This window comes from Neofelis nebulosa, chromosome 15, assembly GCF_028018385.1.
Source record: "Neofelis nebulosa isolate mNeoNeb1 chromosome 15, mNeoNeb1.pri, whole genome shotgun sequence".
Classification (NCBI taxonomy): domain Eukaryota; kingdom Metazoa; phylum Chordata; class Mammalia; order Carnivora; family Felidae; genus Neofelis; species Neofelis nebulosa.
Window position 1 is genome coordinate 27,632,649 of NC_080796.1, and position 19,080 is coordinate 27,651,728.

The window sequence follows — 19,080 nt, forward strand, 5'->3', positions numbered from 1 at the left end:
AAGACTCTCTGACTAGCTTATAAATCTATTCACTTAATTTTTGTATAAAACATGAAGTTTAGGCCAAGGCTTTTATTTATATTTATATATATAAATGATTATTTTTGAGAGGGAGAGAGCACAAGTGGGGGAGGGGCAGAGAGTGAGGGGTGCAGAGGATCTGAAGTGGGCTCTGCACTGACAGCTAAGAGCCCGATGTGGGGCTTGAACTCATGAACTGTGAGATCATGACCTAAGACAGAGTTGGACGCTCAACTGACTGACCTGCCCAGGCACCCCAGTCAAGGCTTTATTATTATTACTATTATTATTGTGCCTGTTGATACCCACTTGTTCTAACAACATTTGATTAAAAGACTACTTTTCTCCATTAAATTGTTTATGCACCTTTGTAAAAAGTCAGTTGAGCATATTTGCATTGGTTTATTTCCGGGTTCTCTGTTCTGTTTCATTGATCCATGTGTCTCTCCCTCGACCAATACTACCTGATTACTGTAGCTATATAGTATGCTTTAATATCTGTGATTTTTCTCACATTATTTTTCTTTGTCGAGATTATTTTAGCTATTTGAGGGTTTGTACCTTTCCAGGATCATTTTAGTATAAGTTGTCTACTTCAACAAAATACCTTGTTGGAATTTTGGTAGGAATTACATTACACTTACTCATCAGTGGGGGACAGTTGACATCTTTACTATGTTGAGCCTTATAATATACAAACATGTTTCTACATTTATCTAGATCTTCTTTGAATCTTTACATCAACATTTTGTAATTTTCAATGTATAGGTCCTGTACATGCTTTAAGTATGACCTATTTATTTCATATTATTTGGAATGATTGTAAATGGTGTGTGTTTAAATTTTAGTTTTGTATGCTCATTGCTGGCATATAGAAATGCATTTGATCTTTCTATACCAATCTTGTATTCTGTGACATTGCTCAGATTTTTTGTAGATTCCTTGGCATTTTTTTACATAAACAACTGTGTCATCTGCAAATAGGTTTTGTTTCTTCCTTTCTGATCTGCATGCCTTTTATTTCCTAGCACTATGTTGAATAGGAGTGGTGAGAGACAAACTTGCCTGATTCCTAATTTTGGGGAGAAAAGCATTAAATATAATTTTAGTTGTTTTTTTTTAAGATTTTCTTTTTTTTTTTTATCAAGGTGAGAAATTCCCCTCTATTCCTATTTTTCTGGGAGTTTTTCTCAAAAGTGTGTGCTGAATTTTATCAATGCTTTTTCATTGATACCATATTTTTCTTCTTTAGGTTGTTCATATAGTAGTTTCACATGTTAAACTAGCTTGGCATACCTATAATAATAGCACCTGGTCATGGTATATAATTCTTTTATATATTGTTACATTTGGTTTGCTAATGTTTTATTGAGGATTTTGCATCTCAGTTCATGACAGATACTAGTCTGTAGTTGGTTTTTGTTTTTGTTTTTTGTACTATCATGTATGGTTGTAGTATCAGGGTTGTAGTATCAGTATACTATTTTCATAAAAGGAATTGAAAAGAAATGTTGCCTTTTATTTCCTGGAAGAGATTATGTAAAAATTGGATCCTTTTTTGTGGGTGGGTGCAGGTTAAATCTTTACATGGTTTGTAGATTACTTCAGTAAAACTGGCCTGGAGATTTCTTTTTCAGAAGAATTTAATTCATTGCTTTAATAGATAAAAGATTATTAAAGGTGACTTTCATTTTGGGTTAGTTTTAGTGTTTTGGGTTAGTATTTTGTGTTTTTTGAGGAATTGGTTCATTTAATTTAAATTGTCGATTCTATGTGTCTACATAGAATTGTTAATAGTATTCCTTTATCATCCTGCAGCAGTGATACCCTCTTGCATTCCTGATCCTGGAAATTTGTGTCTTTTATTTTTTTGTCAGTTTTACTAGAGGTTTATCAATTTTAGTGAATTTTTTCCAAATAATCAGCTTTTGGTGTCATTGATTTTATCTGTTTTTCTGTTTTCAAGTTCATTTTTGTTGTTCAGTGTTCAATGTTCATTGCTCTTTTTGCTTTCTTTGGGTTTATTTTCATTTCTTTTTCTACTTTCTTAAGATGGAAACCTAGAGGGGTGCCTGGGTGGCTCAGTTGGTTAAGCGTCTGACTTTGGCTCAGGTCATGATCTCACGGTCTGTGGGTTCAGTCTCCATGTCGGGCTCTGTGCTGACTGCTTGGAGCCTGAAGCCTGCTTTAAATTCTGTGTCTCCCTCCCTCTCTGCCCGTCTCCTGCTCATGCTCTCTCTCACTATCTCAAAAATAAATAAACATTAAAAAAAATTTTTTTTAAAGATGGAAACCTAGATTATTGATTTGAGACTTTTTTCTTCTAATGTAAGCATTTCATGCTATGACCTTCTAAACACCACTTTAACTACATCTCACAAGTTTGAATCTATTATATTTTCATTCATTTCAGATATTTGGTGATATCTTTTGAGCTGTCATCTTTGACTCATTATATGACCCATAATTGTTATATGGGGCATGTAACAGTGGGTCATATACATATGGATTGTTTAGAAGTGTGTTGTTTAGTTTCCAAGTGTTTAGACATTTTCCTGTTATCTTTCTCTTACTTGTTTACAGTTTAATTCTCTAATCTGAGACTTACATTGTATCATTTCAGTTTTTTAAATTTGTGAATGTTTGTTGACACAGGATGTGACCTACCTTGGTGAATGTTCCATGTGCCTTTCAAGAGACTGTATATTCTCCTTTGTTGAGTGGAGTGTTCTATAAAGGTCAATTAGATCTAGTTGATTGGTGGTATTATTTACTTCTGTATCCTTGCTGACTACTAGTTTACTGATTACTGAAAAGGATGTTGAAGTCATCAACTATAATCTTGGATTATAGCCATTTCTCCTTTTTTCTTATGTTTTCCTTATGTATTTTAAAGCTTTATTGTCAGGTGCTATCTAGTTAGGATTGATATGTTTTCTTGGTGAACTGACCCTTTTATCATTATGAAATGTCTTTCTTTGTTCATAGTTACTTTCTTTGCACTGATGCCCACATTGTCTAGTATCAGGATAGCCACTCTAGCTTTATTTTTTTATTCTTGATGTAGTAGATCTTTTTTCATCCTTTTACCTCTAACTTAACCTACCTATATCATATTTGAAGTGTTTCTTGAGACAGCATGAAGCTTGGACATTTTTTAATCCATTCTAATTATCTGACTTTTAATTAATATGTTTTAACATTTTACATTTAATATCATTATCAGTATGTTTTGATGATAGGTCTGCCATTTTATTATGTTTCTGTTTGCTCCTTCTGCCTTTCATGTTTTTGCTTTTTCTTCCTTCTTTTAGTAGTATTCTTTTTCAGTATTTTTTTATTTAGTACTTTTTTAGTAGTCCATTTTAGTTTATTATGTTTTTATTATATCTACTTATGTAGTGTTTTTACTAGTTACTCTAGGAATTACAATATACATCTTTGACTTTTCACAATAGACATAATCCATATTTACCACTTCAAGTGGAATATAGATATCTTAGCCACCATGTAGGTGTTTTACCCCTTCCCATGTCCTTTATGCTATGTTTACATAGAACAACTATAGATGTTGAGAATTTATAATGCTAAATTTTTTTGCTTTACACCTTCAAACATATAGATGATTTAGGAGAAAAATAGTCCATTGTACTTACTCAGGTACTTATCATTTCTGTTATTCTTTATTTCTGATACTCCAATCGTCCTTCTGGTATCCCCTCCTTTCTGTCCAAGGAACTTCCTTTAGAAATACCTTTAGAGTATGTCTGTTGACAAAGAATTTTTTTAGTTTTCTTCATTCAGAATGTATTTCATCTTCATTCTTGAAAGATATTTTTGCTGGATGTGGAATTCTGGATTACTAGTTCCTTTCTTTCAGACCCCTTTAAAGATTTCATTCCACTTCCTTCTGGCTTTAATAATTTGTGATGAAAAATCTGCAGTATTGAAATTGTTGTTCCTTTATAATTATCATTTTCTTTTGGCTACATTTTAGATGGTTTCTTTGTCTTTAGTTTTTAGCAGATAGATTATAATCTATCTAGACATGAATTTCTATGGGTTTATCCTGTTTACTAAGCTTTTTGACTTTGTAAGTTTATGTCTTTCATCAAATTTGTGAAGTTTTCAGACATTTCCTCAAATAATTTTCTGCACTGCACTCTTCCCTTTTCTCATTCTGGGACTCCCATGAAACAAATGTTAAGCCTTTGGTATTGTCCCCAAGGCTCTGTTTGCTTTTGTTTTCCCAGTTTTTTTCTCTTTGTTGTTTACATTAGATCTGTCTTCAAGTTCATGCATTGTTTACTCGCATTGTTTACTCTCATCTCTGTCCTGCTATTGAAAACAGAGCTAGGGGGTCTTGATATTCAGGATAAAAACCTTCACTTAATTCCCCTGTTTTTATTATGCTTGCCTTACCCTCAGTTTTATCCCCCAAGAAGACCCTCTGGTTTTCCAGTGGGAAAAAAAAGTATAGTTTCTTGGGTTTGTGAAATAGGGGAGGGTGTCTGAAGAGCTAACTGCTTTTTACACAGACTTTGAACCAGTGCTTTTGTTTTCATTCCCACTTTACATTCTCACTTCCAAAAACCTTGTAGTAGCAATTCCTGAGGGTTTATAGTATCTGTAGTATAAACTTGGGTTGCTTCTCAGTTTTTCCTGCCTATAAGCTCAGGATTCTAGTTTCTCAGGACTGCTTAGTAAGTTGTCACTTGTCTGTTTTCCTGTATCTATAATTGTAGGTGGTGTTTTCTCCTCTTTTCTCTTTATGAGTTTATACCTAAGTCTGTTTATTTTGGTGATGTTTCAGAAGAGAGACAGTAATAAATTATGTATTTATAAATTATGGGAAACTGCCATCTTTACCTGGAGTCGGAAAAAAATGGTAAACCTAAATTTTAAAATGTACTCATATAGCAACTGTAAATTAAAGTTTTTCTTTTACTTTGTCTTCTGATACATTCTAGGATGAGATCCCCACTGGAATGCCATGCCTAGAATCAGTGACTATTGGTAATGATGTTTGGGATGAGAACTGGCTACCTTTGCAGGCTAAAATGGGAAAAGGGGGTGATGCTGCCTCCCACTTATTTACCTCAAGCCTTGGTGGAAAGAAGCCTTATCCGTCATGTGAGGAAATGCCGCAGAAGGTTAGATCCCTGGGAAGACAGAAAGCTTATCATTACTGAAAAACGGAAATGTAAATTTCCTCAAGAAATCTATACACTCGGGTATTCAGAAGCATCTGTCAGATGATAATTCCCAAGAATTCATTTTTTTCCCTCAAGATGGCAGTGGTCGGGAAGAGGACAAGTTGGAACACGGAAGAGTAAATCATGGGCTTATTGTCCCATCTGTCCTTTCAACTATTATGATTTTTGTTTTATCACTGGGAACCTTTGGCCTTAGTATCTATAAATAAACTGTTTTCCCTAATTTTATTTTTATTGTATTAGCCTTGTAATATAATCTCTGAATCTCTGCATTGAGAATATTAGCTAATATTAGGCCTAACTATATACTTAAAATTTATTTCCCACTGGTTATTAGAAGAAATATCTATAGTTAAATTGCTCCTTATTATTTGTGCTGTTTAAAATACTAGATGATCATGAAAAATCATCTGGCCATGAAAAACAGTATTGAAGAAAATAATACAAACCAGAGTTGTATTTGTTTCTATGAGAGCTGTGTTCCAAGGAATTCAAGGTATTGGGTGTGGACCAATAAAATAAGGGGGGGAAAGTCACACTGATACAGAAACTTAATAAACACTTTTTCTTGTTTAATTGACTTTGCCTCTTTGCCTTTCCCTTGCCCAAGTTATTCTCTGTTTGGATCATGTACTCATATAGCAACTATAAATTAAAGCACTCTAAAACGTATCTTAGTTTATTGTAGCATTTTTTTCTCTATAGGATTGGTGCTTTTCTAAACCCAAAGATACATGGGATGATTCATGGCAGCCTTCAGGCCTTGTGAATGGAATGAAAGTAGAAGCTCAAAAGCAAGAGGGACTGAGTGCTCAGGAGAAAAACACTGGCACAACCAGAATTCAAAAGGTATATGTCTAATGAATGTTACTGTGACAGATTCTTATGGGGAAGTACTTTCATTTTTAGAAAGTAAAATTCTGGTTAATGATCCCACTCTGAGCATTTGGTGGAATACATATACACAAAATGTATGTTGATTTAAAATTAATTTCAGTCAATTTAATGTATTTATCTCTTCAGAAGAAAATCCTAAGCCTAGAATTGAAAGATTGATTAAACCTCTATGTTAGAGAAATAGAAAACAGATATTTTCATATAATTTAGCCATAAGGAATGTTTATAGCAATAAATGCGTACATAAAAAAGAACAGTGACACACGACTTAACTTTATACCTTTGGGAACTAAAACAAACAAACCAAAAACAGCAATGAAAAAAACAAACTAAGACCAAAGTCAGCAGAAGGCATGAAATAATAAAAATTAGAGTAAAAATCTATGAAATAGAGAACAGAAAAAAATCAATGAAATTAAGAGCTAGATTTTTGAAGCTATAAACAAAATTTGCAAACCTTCAGCTAGACTAATAAAAAAAGGAATACTCAAATATCAAAATAAAAGAAGAAACATCAAATTTGATGCCAAAGAAATAAAAAGTGATCTTACTACAATTATATACAAACTGGATAACCTGGAAGAAATGGATAAATTCCTACAAACGTAACAACCTACCAACACTGAATCACGAAGAATAGAAAACTGAATAAATAGGTCAATAACAAGTAAGACTGAATTAGTAACCAAACCCCACCCCTCTCCCCAAAAAAGGATCAGATAACTTCACTGGTGAATTCTACCAAACATTTAAAGAATTGACCTTCTCAGTCTTTCTCAAACTATATCTATATCTATCATAATCATCCTCGTGAGTGTGAAATTGTATGTTATTGTGGTTTGGGGCTGTGCTTTTGATTGCATATGTTAATCATGAACATGTTTCTTGAAAGTCTGTCATTAATCTCTAGTATACCATGAGGTATATTTCTAGATAATTATGATGGAGTCAGTCATTAATAACTAGAGAGAGCTGAATTTGGCAGAACAGTGCTTCTCAAACTATAATGTGCCTACAGATGCCCGGAGAATCTTGTAAAAATGTGGGTTCTTACTGGGCGGCATTGGGACAGGGACACAGGTTGTGCATATCTAACACAAGCTCCCGGTTGATGCTGCTACTGCTGGTTGGCGAACCACACTTTGAACAGCAAGGCTGGACAGCACTCTTTGGAGAAGGAATCTTGATTGTCGCTAAGTGCTTAAGTTGACTGAAGGTACTTGGTCTCAGAGTACCATACAGATTTAGAAAGGATTCATCCATGGGTTTGGGGTTGTTGTTTTTTTCAGCATGAGAAGCTATCACAGTGCATCTTACATACGTTTTAACAGTGCATCTTTCTTCAAAAATCACACTTAGGAAAGAAAAAGAATATAGCTTTAAAAACTTGTGTCTGATTTTGATTTTTGTTAAACTTGTAAAAATAGGCAGCAGACGTGTGGGTGCCTGGGTGGCTCAGTTGGCTGAGTGCCCTACTCTTTTATTTCGGCTCAGGTCATGATCTCACGGTTTATGAATTTGAGCCCCATATCAGGCTCCGTGCTACCCGCGAGGAGCCCATTTGGGATTCATTCTCTCTCTCTCTCTCTCTCTCTCTCTCTCTCTCTCTCTCTCTCTGCCCCTCCCCCACTTGCATGTGCATGCTCTCTCTCTCTCTCAGAACAAACTTAAAAAAAGGCGGCAGGGCATAGTAAAAATCACTTGGTCTGAGTGGTCTGCAGTTTAGGGTTTAGCCTTATCACAACTTAATGCCAGTTAACATTGAAGAAGATAAGTGCTAAGTTACATAGATTGTATCTACTTCAGCAATGACGGTATAGTAGGGTACAGAATCTCATGGTTAAAATTTGACACTCCATTCACTGAAGCCCAAATTTAGTCTCCATATGGGATGTTCATCTCTTTCTCTCAAATCCTAGTTCTTAATGCTCCGTTTTGTCTCTTCTGAGGAGGCTTCCTTTAACTACTTTATGTTCTATGCAGGTAATGCCTCCATTCGTGGCTCGCTGCAGCACATACGCTATTTCCTAACTGAGGACTGTGAGTTTAGGGACAGTGATCCTATCTTACTAGGAGGTGGGCAGGTGGGGCATAGAGAACATGGACTGGGCTGAGTTCTGGTCTGTGCTTTGTCTCCTACTTGTTGACCTTGGATAACTTAGCCTCTTGTGAAAAGCATTATGCTAAGTTAAAGGACCCACAGTAAGGAAGACCTAACACCTAAGCTAGTGCCTTGTACTGTGGTTTAAAGGAAGAAGCACGTGCAAGTAACTTCACGCTGTGCCTGACAGTGTGCCTGCCGTGTGCACTTTCTCGTTTCCTGCCACTCTTCCTTAGCTCTGTGTGGCAGCAGACAGTACCATGTTTGCTTATAACATGTGTTCAGTAAATGCTTCATGGATTGAATTGATGGTCACTAAGTTAGAAAAGGACTTGTTTCTTCTGGAGAGTATCTAGGTTCTTAAAAGTGAGTCATTTATTAATTATGATATGAAAAATATTTGTCTTGTATATAAGGATCCAAAACAGGGTTAATTCTTCCTGTTATACTAACAATTACCTTTCATGCTTTTGCCCTACTTTTCCCATACTGCAGCAGCCAAGCTCAGAGAGTTCTTCAGACTCTTCCACATTGCCCAAATTGGAAGAGTTCTACATCTCTCTTATCCAGTCACAGCAGTCAGCAGAAGGGAGCCAGTTTGAGCCCAGCAGCACTCAGACTCAGGCAAAGCAAACCCAGCTACCCCCAGCAGCCTTCAGCGCAACCCCTACGGGATTGGATTCCCCAGAAAAACACTCTGGTTCAGGTAGGTTTACATACAATTGACAGATAACGGTGGTTTGTCATTTATCTTTTCCAGAACATAACTTGAAAAATTGCTGACTTTAGCATTTGTCTCAAGTCCTTACGTTATTCTGGGCTCAATTGTTCCCTTTTATTTTGCCACTCCTTTTTTTTTTTTTTTTTCTTTTCTTTTGCAGTTTGGTTGGGGGAGTCAGTTTTACAGACAGTGAAATTTGCCAATTTTGACGTGTACAGTTCTGTGAGTTTTGACATATGTATCCAGTCTTGTAACCACCACCACCACCATCATGATATAGAGCAATTCCACCAGTTCCTCGCGTCCGTCTGTTGGTCTGCAGTCATTCACTCCCCTTGCTTGCTGGTTCCTGACATGTTACTTTCCTTTTTCTAGAATTTCATAGAGAGTCATACAGTGTATAGTTTTTAAGTCTGAACTTTTTCACTTAGGATGTTTTAGAGATTCATTTATATTGTTGCCAAGGTCAGAAGTTCGTTCTGATTTACTGCTAAGTAGTACCCCATTGTATGGATATGGCATAATTTGTTCATTACATGACAGACATCTGCGTTGTTTCCGGATTTGGGCCATTATGAAAAAAGCTGTGAACGTTCGCATACAGCTCTTTGTGTACGCATACTCAGTACACGCCAAGGAGTAGAATTGCTGGCTCCCATGATCATTACATGATTAACTTCTTAAGAACTGCCAAAATGTTTTCCAAAGTGGCTATACCATTCTTTATTCACACCAGTAATATATGAAAGTTCTAATTGCTCTATCTCCTTGCCAACACATGATATTATCAGTCTTAAAATTTTGCCATTCTAGTGCGTGTGTAACGGTATCTTGTGGTTTTAATTTGTATTTCCCTCTTTGCCAGTGATGTTGACCGTCTTTTCGTGTGCTTACATGCAATCTGTATATCTTCTTTAGTGAATTGCACATTCAAATATTTGTTCATTTTTATTAAATTATCATTTCATTGATGTGTAAAAATTATACTTGACACAAAAGTTTTTTTCAGATATATATATATATATATATATATGTGTGTGTGTGTATATGTATATATGCATCACAAATATTTTCAAGTGTGTGATTTCCTTAACAGCATCTTTGGAAGAGCAAAAGTTTTCATTTTGATGAAGTCTGATTGATTTTTTTCTTAGTGTAAAGGTTGACCTTTTTGTGTCCTGTTCAGAAATCTTTTTTAACCCAAGTAACTGATTTTCTCTTTTTCATATGAAAGTTCTCTAGTTTTAGGTCTTACAATTAGATCTGTGATCCAATTTGTTAATTTTTTAGTTACTATTTGTATTGTTATTCTTATTATTATTATGGTGCGATATAAGGATTAATGTTTATTTTGACTGCATATAAATATTCACTTTTAGCACCAGTTCTTGAAAAGGCTGTCCTTTCTGGGGCACCTGGGATACTGAACAGTTAAGCATCTGACTCTTGATTTCAGCTCAGGTCATGACCTCATGATTCATGGGTTTGAGCTCCCACATTGGGCTCTGAGCTGAGCCTGCTTGGGATTCTCTCTCTCTCTCCCTCTCTCTCTGCCCCTCCCTGGCTGTCTGTCTGTCTGTCCCTCAAAATAAATAAATAAACTTTAAAAAAGAAAAGGCTGTCATTTCACTTTTAAACTGCGTTGATATCTTTGTCAAAAGTCAGCAGGCTGTATATGTGAGGGTCTGTTTCTAGACTTCTATTATGTTTTAGTAGTCTGTATATCTTTATACCATTGCCTTGATTAGTGTGGCTTTATAAGTCATGAAATCATACAATTTTGTTCTTTATCAGATTGTTTTGGCTATTTTAGGTCATTTTCCACATGAATTTTATTTATTACTTTTAAATATTTATTTTGAGAGACAGAGAACGTGCGTGCGCGCAAGTTGGGGAGGGGCAGAGAGAAGGAGACAGAATTGCAGGCAGGCTCTGCACTGTCAGCACAGAGCTCAATGCAGGACTTGAATCCATGAACCATGAGATCATGACCTGAGTCGAAATCAAGAGTGGGACACTTAACTGACTGAGCCACCCAGGAGTCCCTTCCATATGAATTTTAGGATTAATGTAAATTTACACAAAGCTTGCTAAAGTTTTTATTGAGATTTTTTTTTTCATATGTTATAATATTAGTTTCAGGTGTACAATATAGTTATTCACCACTTGCATACGTCATCTGGTGCTCATCACAAGTACACTCTTTACCCTCCATCACTTTGCAGGTAGGTACCTTCTCCCATTCAGGGAGGTTTTAGGTTTTTGATTGTTTCCTTTGCTGTGTAGAAGCTTTTTGTTTTGATGAAGTCCCAATAGTTTATTTTTGCTTTTGTTTCCCTTGCCTCTGGAGACTTATCTAGAGCTATGACTGATGTCAAAGAGCTTACTGCATGTGTTCTTCTCCAGGATTTTAAGGTTTCAGGTCTCATATTTAGGTCTTTCATCCATTTTGAATTTATTTTTGTGTATGATGTAAGAGAGTGGTCCAGTTTCATTGTTTTGCATGTTGCTGTCCAGTTTTTCCAACACCATTTGTTGAAGAGTCTGTCTTTGACCAATGATAAGATTCTTTCCTGCTTTGTTGAAGATTAATTGACCATATAATTGTGGGTTCATTTCTGGGTTTTCTGTTCTGTTGATATACGTGTCTATTTTTGTACCAGGACCATACTGTTTTGATTATAGCAGCTTTGTAGTATGATTTGAAGCCCCAAATTGTGATGTCTTCAGCTCTGCTTTTCTTTTTCAGGATTGCTTTGGCTATTTGGGATCTTTTAGAGTTTCCATACAAATATTAGGATTGTTTGTTACAGCTTTTTGAAAAATGCTGTTGGTATTTTGATAGGGATTGCATTAAGTGTGTGGATTGCTTAGGGTAGTATAGACATTTTAACAATGTTTGTTCTTCCAGTCCATGAGCAAAGAATGTTTTTCCATTTCTTTGTATCCTAGTTTCTTCATAAGTGTTGTATAGTTTTCAGAGTACAGATCTTTTACCTCTTTTGTTAGGTTTATTCCCAGGTATCTTGATTTCTTTTTCTGCTGCTTCATTATTGGTGTCTAGAAATGCAACAGATTTCTGCACATTCATTTTATATCCTGTGACTTTGCTGAATTCATGTATTCTAGCAATTTTTTTTGGTGGAGTCTTGAGTTTTCTATATAGGGTATCATGTCACCTGCAAATAGAGAAAATTTGACTTCTTTGCTGATTTGGATGCCTTTTTATTTCTTTCTGTTGTCTTATTGCTGAGGCAAAGACTTCCAGTACTGTGTTAAATAGTAAAAGTGAGAATGGACTACCTGGTCTTGTTCTTGGATGTAGAGGGAAAGCTTTCAGTTTTTCCCCATTGAAGTTGATACTAGCTGTGGGTCTTTTGTATATGTGTTTTATGTTGAGGTATGTTCCATCTATCTCTACTTTGTTGAGGGTTTTTATCAAGAATGGATGCTGTATTTTGTCAAATGCGTTTTCTGCATCTATTGACAGGATCATATAGTTCTTATCCTTTCTTTTATTAATGTGATATAGCACATTGGTTGATTTGCAAATATTGAACCAGCCCTGTAGCCCAGGAATAAATCCCACTTGATTGTGGTGAATAATTCTTTTAATGTATACTGTTGGATTGAATTTTCTAGTATCTTGTAGAGAATTTTTGCATCCAGTTTCACCAGGAGTATTGGCCTGTAATTTAGTGGGGTCTTTGTCTGGTTTTGGAATCAAGGTAATGATTCATAGAATGAGTTTGGACATTTTCCTTCCTTTCCTGTTTATTTGGAACAGTTTGAGAAGAATAAGTGTTAACTCTTCTTTAAATGTGTGGTAGCGTTCTCCTGGGAAGCCATTTGGCCCTGGACCTTTGTTTGTTGGGAGACTTTTTTTTAATTTTTAAAAAATGTGTATTTATTTTTGAGAGAGAGAGACAGAGCATGAGACGGAGAGGGGCAGAGAGAGCAGGAGACACAGAACTCGAAGCAGGCTCCAGGTTCTGTGCTGTCAGCGCCGAGACCAACATGGGCTCGAACTCATGAACTGGGAGATCATGACCTGAGCTGAAGTCAAGGCTTAACAGACTGAGCCACCCAGGCCCCCTGTTTGTTGGGAAAGATTTGATTACTGATTCAGTTTCTTTGCTGGTTATGGGTCTGTTCAAATTTCCTATTTCTTCCTCTTTCAGTTTGGGTAGTGTGTGAGTTTCTAGGAAAGCAGAGCAGCCATAAATAATACACAAACGAATGAACATAGCTGTTTTCCAATAAAACTTTATTAAAAACCAGGTGGTAGGTAGGCTGGATTTGGCCCACAGACTGTCGTTTATCGACACCTTTGTAGGTCCAGGTTTCTGTCCAGCATTATTTTCTTTTTTGCTTGAAGAACTTACATATCTTGTGGTGCTGGTCTGCTACTGATGTCTTTTCTCAGTTCTTTCACATTAGGCAAAGCCTTTATTTTTATTTCATTTCATTTCTTTAAGTTTTTTTTCTGGATATAAAGTCATAGGTTGGTAAATTTGTCACTGCATTAAAAGATGTCACTTTGCTTGTCACTGTGATGTCAAGTCTGTTGTCATATTTGTGTTTGTTCTTTTGTAATGTGTTATTTTCTCTGGATGCTTTTAAGATTTTCTCCCACATCACTGATTTTCAACAATCTGATTATAAGGTGGCTTGGTGCAGTTCTCTTTGTATTTCTTCTGCATAGAGTTCATTGAGCTCTTGGATCTCCAAGTTTATAGTTGCCATTAAATCTGGAAAAAATTCAATCATTATTCTTCAAATGTGTTTTTCTGTCACTCCCCCCCCCCCCTTTTTTTTTAACTCCAATTTTACACATTATATGCTATAGGTCACTTTTTCTACACCTACTGGTATACTACTTTTCCCTAGTCTTTGGATGGTTTCTATTACTGTCTCTTAATGGTGCTCACCTTTTCTTGTTCAGTGATTAATATATTCTTTTCCCATCCAGTATATTTTTCATCTCAGAAATTGTATTTTTCATCTCTACCAGTTTGGTTTGGGTCTTTTTAAATCTTTTTTTTTTTTTTTTTTTTTTTTTCCCACATCATACATGTGTTTTTCTCTGCCTTCTTGTACACCTGGAGTACCCTTTTTTTTTTTTCAACGTTTTTTATTTATTTTTGGGACAGAGAGAGACAGAGCATGAACGGGGGAGGGGCAGAGAGAGAGGGAGACACAGAATCGGAAACAGGCTCCAGGCTCCGAGCCATCAGCCCAGAGCCTGACGCGGGGCTCGAACTCACGGACCGCGAGATCGTGACCTGGCTGAAGTCGGACGCTTAACCGACTGCGCCACCCAGGCACCCCTGGAGTACCCTTTTTTAAAAAAAAATTTTTTGGGGGCGCCTGGGTGGCGCAGTCGGTTAAGCGTCCGACTTCAGCCAGGTCACGATCTCGCGGTCCGTGAGTTCGAGCCCCGCGTCAGGCTCTGGGCTGATGGCTCGGAGCCTGGAGCCTGTTTCCGATTCTGTGTCTCCCTCTCTCTCTGCCCCTCCCCCGTTCATGCTCTGTCTCTCTCTGTCCCAAAAATAAATAAAAAACGTTGAAAAAAAAAATTAAAAAAAAAATTTTTTTTAATGTTTATTTGTTTTTGAGAGAGAGAGAGAGAGGCAGACAGAGCATGAGCAGGGGAGGAGCAGAGAGAGAGGGAGACACAGAATCTGAAACAGGCTCCAGGCTGTGAGCTGTCAGCACAGAGCCCGACGCAGGGCTTGAACTCACAAACCGTGAGATCGTGACCTGAGCCGAAGCTGAACGCTCAACCAACTGAGCCACCCAGGTGCCCCTATACCTGGAGTACTCTTAGAACAGCTATTTTAATACCCTTTCCTTGTGATTCTGGCATGTGTACCATTTCTGTCATTTGTGTCATTGCTGAATTGGCTTCTACCTGTTGCTTTTTCTCCTGAGAACAAGTCCTATTTTTCTCTCTTCTGTGCACATCTGGTAACTTTTTATTATATGGCAGACACTGAATTTTACATTATTGACTGGGCCTCTTTTTCTTTTCCCTCCCCTCCCCTTCTCTCCTTCTTTTCTCCTTCCTTCTCTGTGTGTATCTCTCTCTCTCTCTCTTTCTCTATCCACCCATCCACCAATTGGTTGGGGGGGATTGGGGAAGATGCAGTTTAATCACCTGAAATTGGTTTTATCATTTTTGCATTTCTTTTAGGTTTCATTAGGCTGGCCTAGAAAAGTCTTTAGTCTGTTGGCCCTGCTATTTAGGCAGTACCATTCTGAGGGTAGAGATAGGACTAGATGTTCCATATGTTAGGATTTCTTTACACTCTGTCTGGTGGGAACACGACCTACTTTGCCCAGAAGCTACAATGATTGTTCTGCCTGTTCCTTTCAGGATGGTTTTCTCCTTGGCCTCATGGTCTCCTCACGTGCCTGAGCCAGATCACTAGCCAGCCTAAGACTCGAAGGGACCTCTCTGCAGATTTCCATCTGCTTCTTCTCTGGTACTTTCCTCCCACAAATTCTAGGCAGCTTGGCCTCCATGAGTTCTAAACTCTGTCTTTTCAGCCCAGTAAGATCTCCAGACTCAGTTTGGATTCTCCCTTCTTGTACTGAAGCCAGGAAATCATCTTAGCAGTGAGCTGAGGCCCTTGTAAAGCTCACTTCATTTGTTTCCCTTCTCTCAGGGATTACTATCTTGCATGCTTGCTGTTCAGTGTATAAAAGCTGTTGTTTCATACATTTTGTCCAGTTTTCCAGTTGTTTAAGGCAGAAGAGACTGTTTTTCAATTCCTGTTGAATTAACCTTATGTCCGGAAGCAGAAGTTTCACTACTCTTTATCCCTTTTAAAATCTGAACTCACCAAAACTTTGTGTAAAACCACTTGTTTTTATTTGAATGCACCAGCTCTTTTCCTCTCTCGTGGGCATTAATTACAACTTTTTGATCAGAATTTTACTCTCAAATTTTTGAACGTAATTCACCACAAATGTACGGAACATATGCCACATGCTGCTATGTTAGATGCTAAAAATGCAAAGATGAATAAAGTACTGATTATGCCTGCCTTTTCTCTAGATTTCCTGAAATATGTGTTTTTAAGATCTAGGGCAATGCTTTACAAAATGTAATCATACCGGTGGCAGTTTGGGAAGTGTTTGTGATGATGGACATTGTTTAGCTCACCTAGATTTTTTTTTTAAACTAAAGCAGAGCTTTCTTGAAGGAAGCAGTGTATTTGCTTAGATGCTGGCATCAGAGCACCTTCTCTCATTGTAAGCAGGCGGTAAACGGGTGCGCTGGCCTGGAGTAGACGCGTGAGAATGCCTGGCATCCCTTCCTGCTGTTCAGAACTTTGGGCATTGGAGTTCCCAGCGAATTTATTTCATTTAAAAGGTTCTTTCTTCATAGTTGAAACTAATTCCTAAGGAATTTGTTTTATGGCTGATACCTGGTTTTTGGAACTTCTTACAAACATCTTGGTCAATTTTGTTTTTACATTGTCACAGTCTCAAATTGGAGCCACTTTGGCAATAGAAAACACCCGTGGGATACACTTGTGTTCATTGCCGGATGGAAACAGGGGAGCTTAAGGGCTCCTCCCTGGAGTTGGAATCATATCCAACTTATTTTTATCGTGTCCTAGAAAGAAAATTTCCCTTCCTGTTCATAAGTACGTTTCCCCCCTCTCTTTCCCTCTCCTCATTCTGACAAGGATTTACTTCATCTCAGTGCATGACTCTCCACCCTCATTTCTTTTCCATTTGTTGACTGGTTTCCCAGGCTCATCTCTGATCGCAACAGAAGGTGTCACCATGTAACAGAAGTTGATTGTAACACACGTTAATAAAGAACTAGAATGGGAGAGAGAAGGCAGAGTATGAGAACCCCTTGAGAAGACTTGTGTTTTCTTTCTTTTTCAGTGGAGAGCTCTCCAGAGCGCCTGAAGAATGATTTTTCTATTAGCCATGCTATTACAGTGTTCAAAGACAAGAGTCACGGAGCCATGGACCAGCTGTCTTTGATTTTGTCTCCTGAGCACCAGATCTCCCAGAAGCTCTACATTCCCCGGAGTACAGCCACTGCCGCCTTAGGAGCTGCTGCGCGGCTGGCCACATCCAGGAGCCTCCTACATTGGTACCCCAGTGTGAAAAGGATGGAAACTTGAGGAAGTCGAGGAGAAAACAATAAGCCAGGTGCTTTAGGGCTTGGTGATTTCCCAAGGCCAAAATAAGGCGGTATTGAGACAAAACGGTATTTTGATAGTTGACGCTTATGTCTTTCTGTGTGATTGTATGTTAGCTGTGTTATGCTAACAGTCCACTTTGTTGTGTAAGTATTGATATTTAATGTTTTAATTTTTATTAAGTGTTTCTTCCCTATAGTTTTGTTCACCTCAGTTTAATGTAGTGTAAAGGAATTCGTGTGTGTGTTTCTATAAATGTCTTTCTTGTACATAACATGACTGATAAATGAAAACTGGAAAACTGATGTCTTGTGATCCATATTTAGTAAGACAAAAATGATCTCTGATTCTTCAGAAAAAGGATGTCTGAATTGTAAGGCTGCTTTTTTTTTTTTCTCATTTGAAATTTTCTAGATCATGGAGATAATGCAGAGCTCCACTTCTTACCATTATCATTTCTTTAAAATGCTAGGCTCGGTGAGAAAATCCATATCCTGAGGCTTTGGTCGTGAAAGAACTTTCACATTAAAAAAATTAAGCTGTCTTTCAGTACAGGCAGTTTCTTGAAGACTCATAATGCAATTCTAGAGACCGGTTGTTCACACTTAGCTGACTGAGCCTTCCCTGTAGGACTCACGGTTCCCAGGAGCTCCTGGGTGGTAGTCATTCAGGAGGGTACTGTTTAAGCATCTGTATAACATGATGCTCTCTGAAGTCAAATTGTGGGAAACGCTATAGGACATTTTGTTAAGTTCATAGAATGAACCGTCAAGAACAAACAAGAGACTGAAAGGTGAAATTAAAGAATGTGAGTGATACTAATTTTAATTCTTTGTGGTAAAATACTAGACTTATCCCCAAGTTTAAAAAATCCAATACAGAATCATTTCTTAGAATTAAAATTTGAGAAAGCTGTGAATTACTGGTGTGCTACTTATAACTAGAGTTTCACCTTTCTAGCCCCTCTTCTAGGCCTCCTATTTCGGCATTAAATGCCAGAGCTGGCCCCTACTTCCTTTCTCTCTCTCTCTACAATACAGGATTTCTCTTCTTCTCAAGTACTTAATCAGGAAAATGTCCACTGAGGAAGAGAATGAGATGAGAGTAAATTTAGACTATTACTGGCTGGAACTTCTTAGGATTAAGAATCGTGAAACAAAGTTAAACCCAAAGTCTCTAAATACTGATGGCTTTTGGTTTAAAAACTTAAGAGAAAACATATTTAATGCAATAATATTTGAAAATCCAGATTCACCTTTAATTCCAATATATCTTTAAGAATGATATTCTAATTGACAAAAATAATAATCTGGAAACATCACGATAGCTGGCCTAGTAGAAAGAGCAAGTTCCCATTTGGGCTTTTGTGATTTTATATCAGACATCTTTATTGGAGAAGACAGTTGAAAAGTTATATGGAGGGTCAGCGACCAGTTAAATATCCTACTCAACTGTGATATGAACTGGAAAAGTTCTGGTTTTCATTGTAGGTTTAGGTAATTATCCACAGCTTGTTTCTAAAGAAGAAGATTCATTTTAGAATCAAACTTCTTAGAATTCTTCCTTTAAAGAAACCAAGTGTGAATAATATACTTGACTTCTCCAGATGGGCAGTCATTGGGCTTGGGGTGAGGTGAATCTGGTAGAAGCGATGTTTATATATTTCGTCGGTTACACTGTAACTCTGTGTAATGGCACTGAGCTACCACTAGGGACTCTGCCAATACTGGGTAACCTGATGGGGATTACAGAATCACTGTGCTAAGGCTCTTTCATATTCCCATCCTTTTGCAAATGGCCAGATGATTATTTAGACAGAGGCATCTCTAACAAGTGTCAGTATACTTTGAAAGAAGCCTATTTGGCAATTAATAGTTAACATCCTGAGTGAGCAGAGTGAAGAATGAGCCTCGGAGAGGCTTGTACATATTTTGACTACTTGACTTTGACTGG

General features: G+C 37.2%; 1 protein-coding gene across 3 annotated transcripts in view; it reads left to right on the forward strand.

The window, feature by feature from the left end:
- The window catches only part of TDRD5 (tudor domain containing 5), a 104,233-nt gene extending 86,801 nt beyond the window's left edge, over nucleotides 1–17,432 (forward strand). For all 3 annotated transcript variants that reach the window (XM_058702368.1, XM_058702371.1, XM_058702369.1), the window contains 4 exons: nucleotides 4,992–5,174; nucleotides 5,943–6,086; nucleotides 8,731–8,941; nucleotides 16,865–17,432. In XM_058702368.1, coding sequence (XP_058558351.1) covers nucleotides 4,992–5,174; nucleotides 5,943–6,086; nucleotides 8,731–8,941; nucleotides 16,865–17,109 — 783 coding nt within the window. In that variant the 3' untranslated portion in view covers nucleotides 17,110–17,432. The remainder of the gene's footprint in view (nucleotides 1–4,991; nucleotides 5,175–5,942; nucleotides 6,087–8,730; nucleotides 8,942–16,864) is intronic.
- The last annotated feature ends 1,648 nt before the right edge of the window (nucleotides 17,433–19,080 follow it).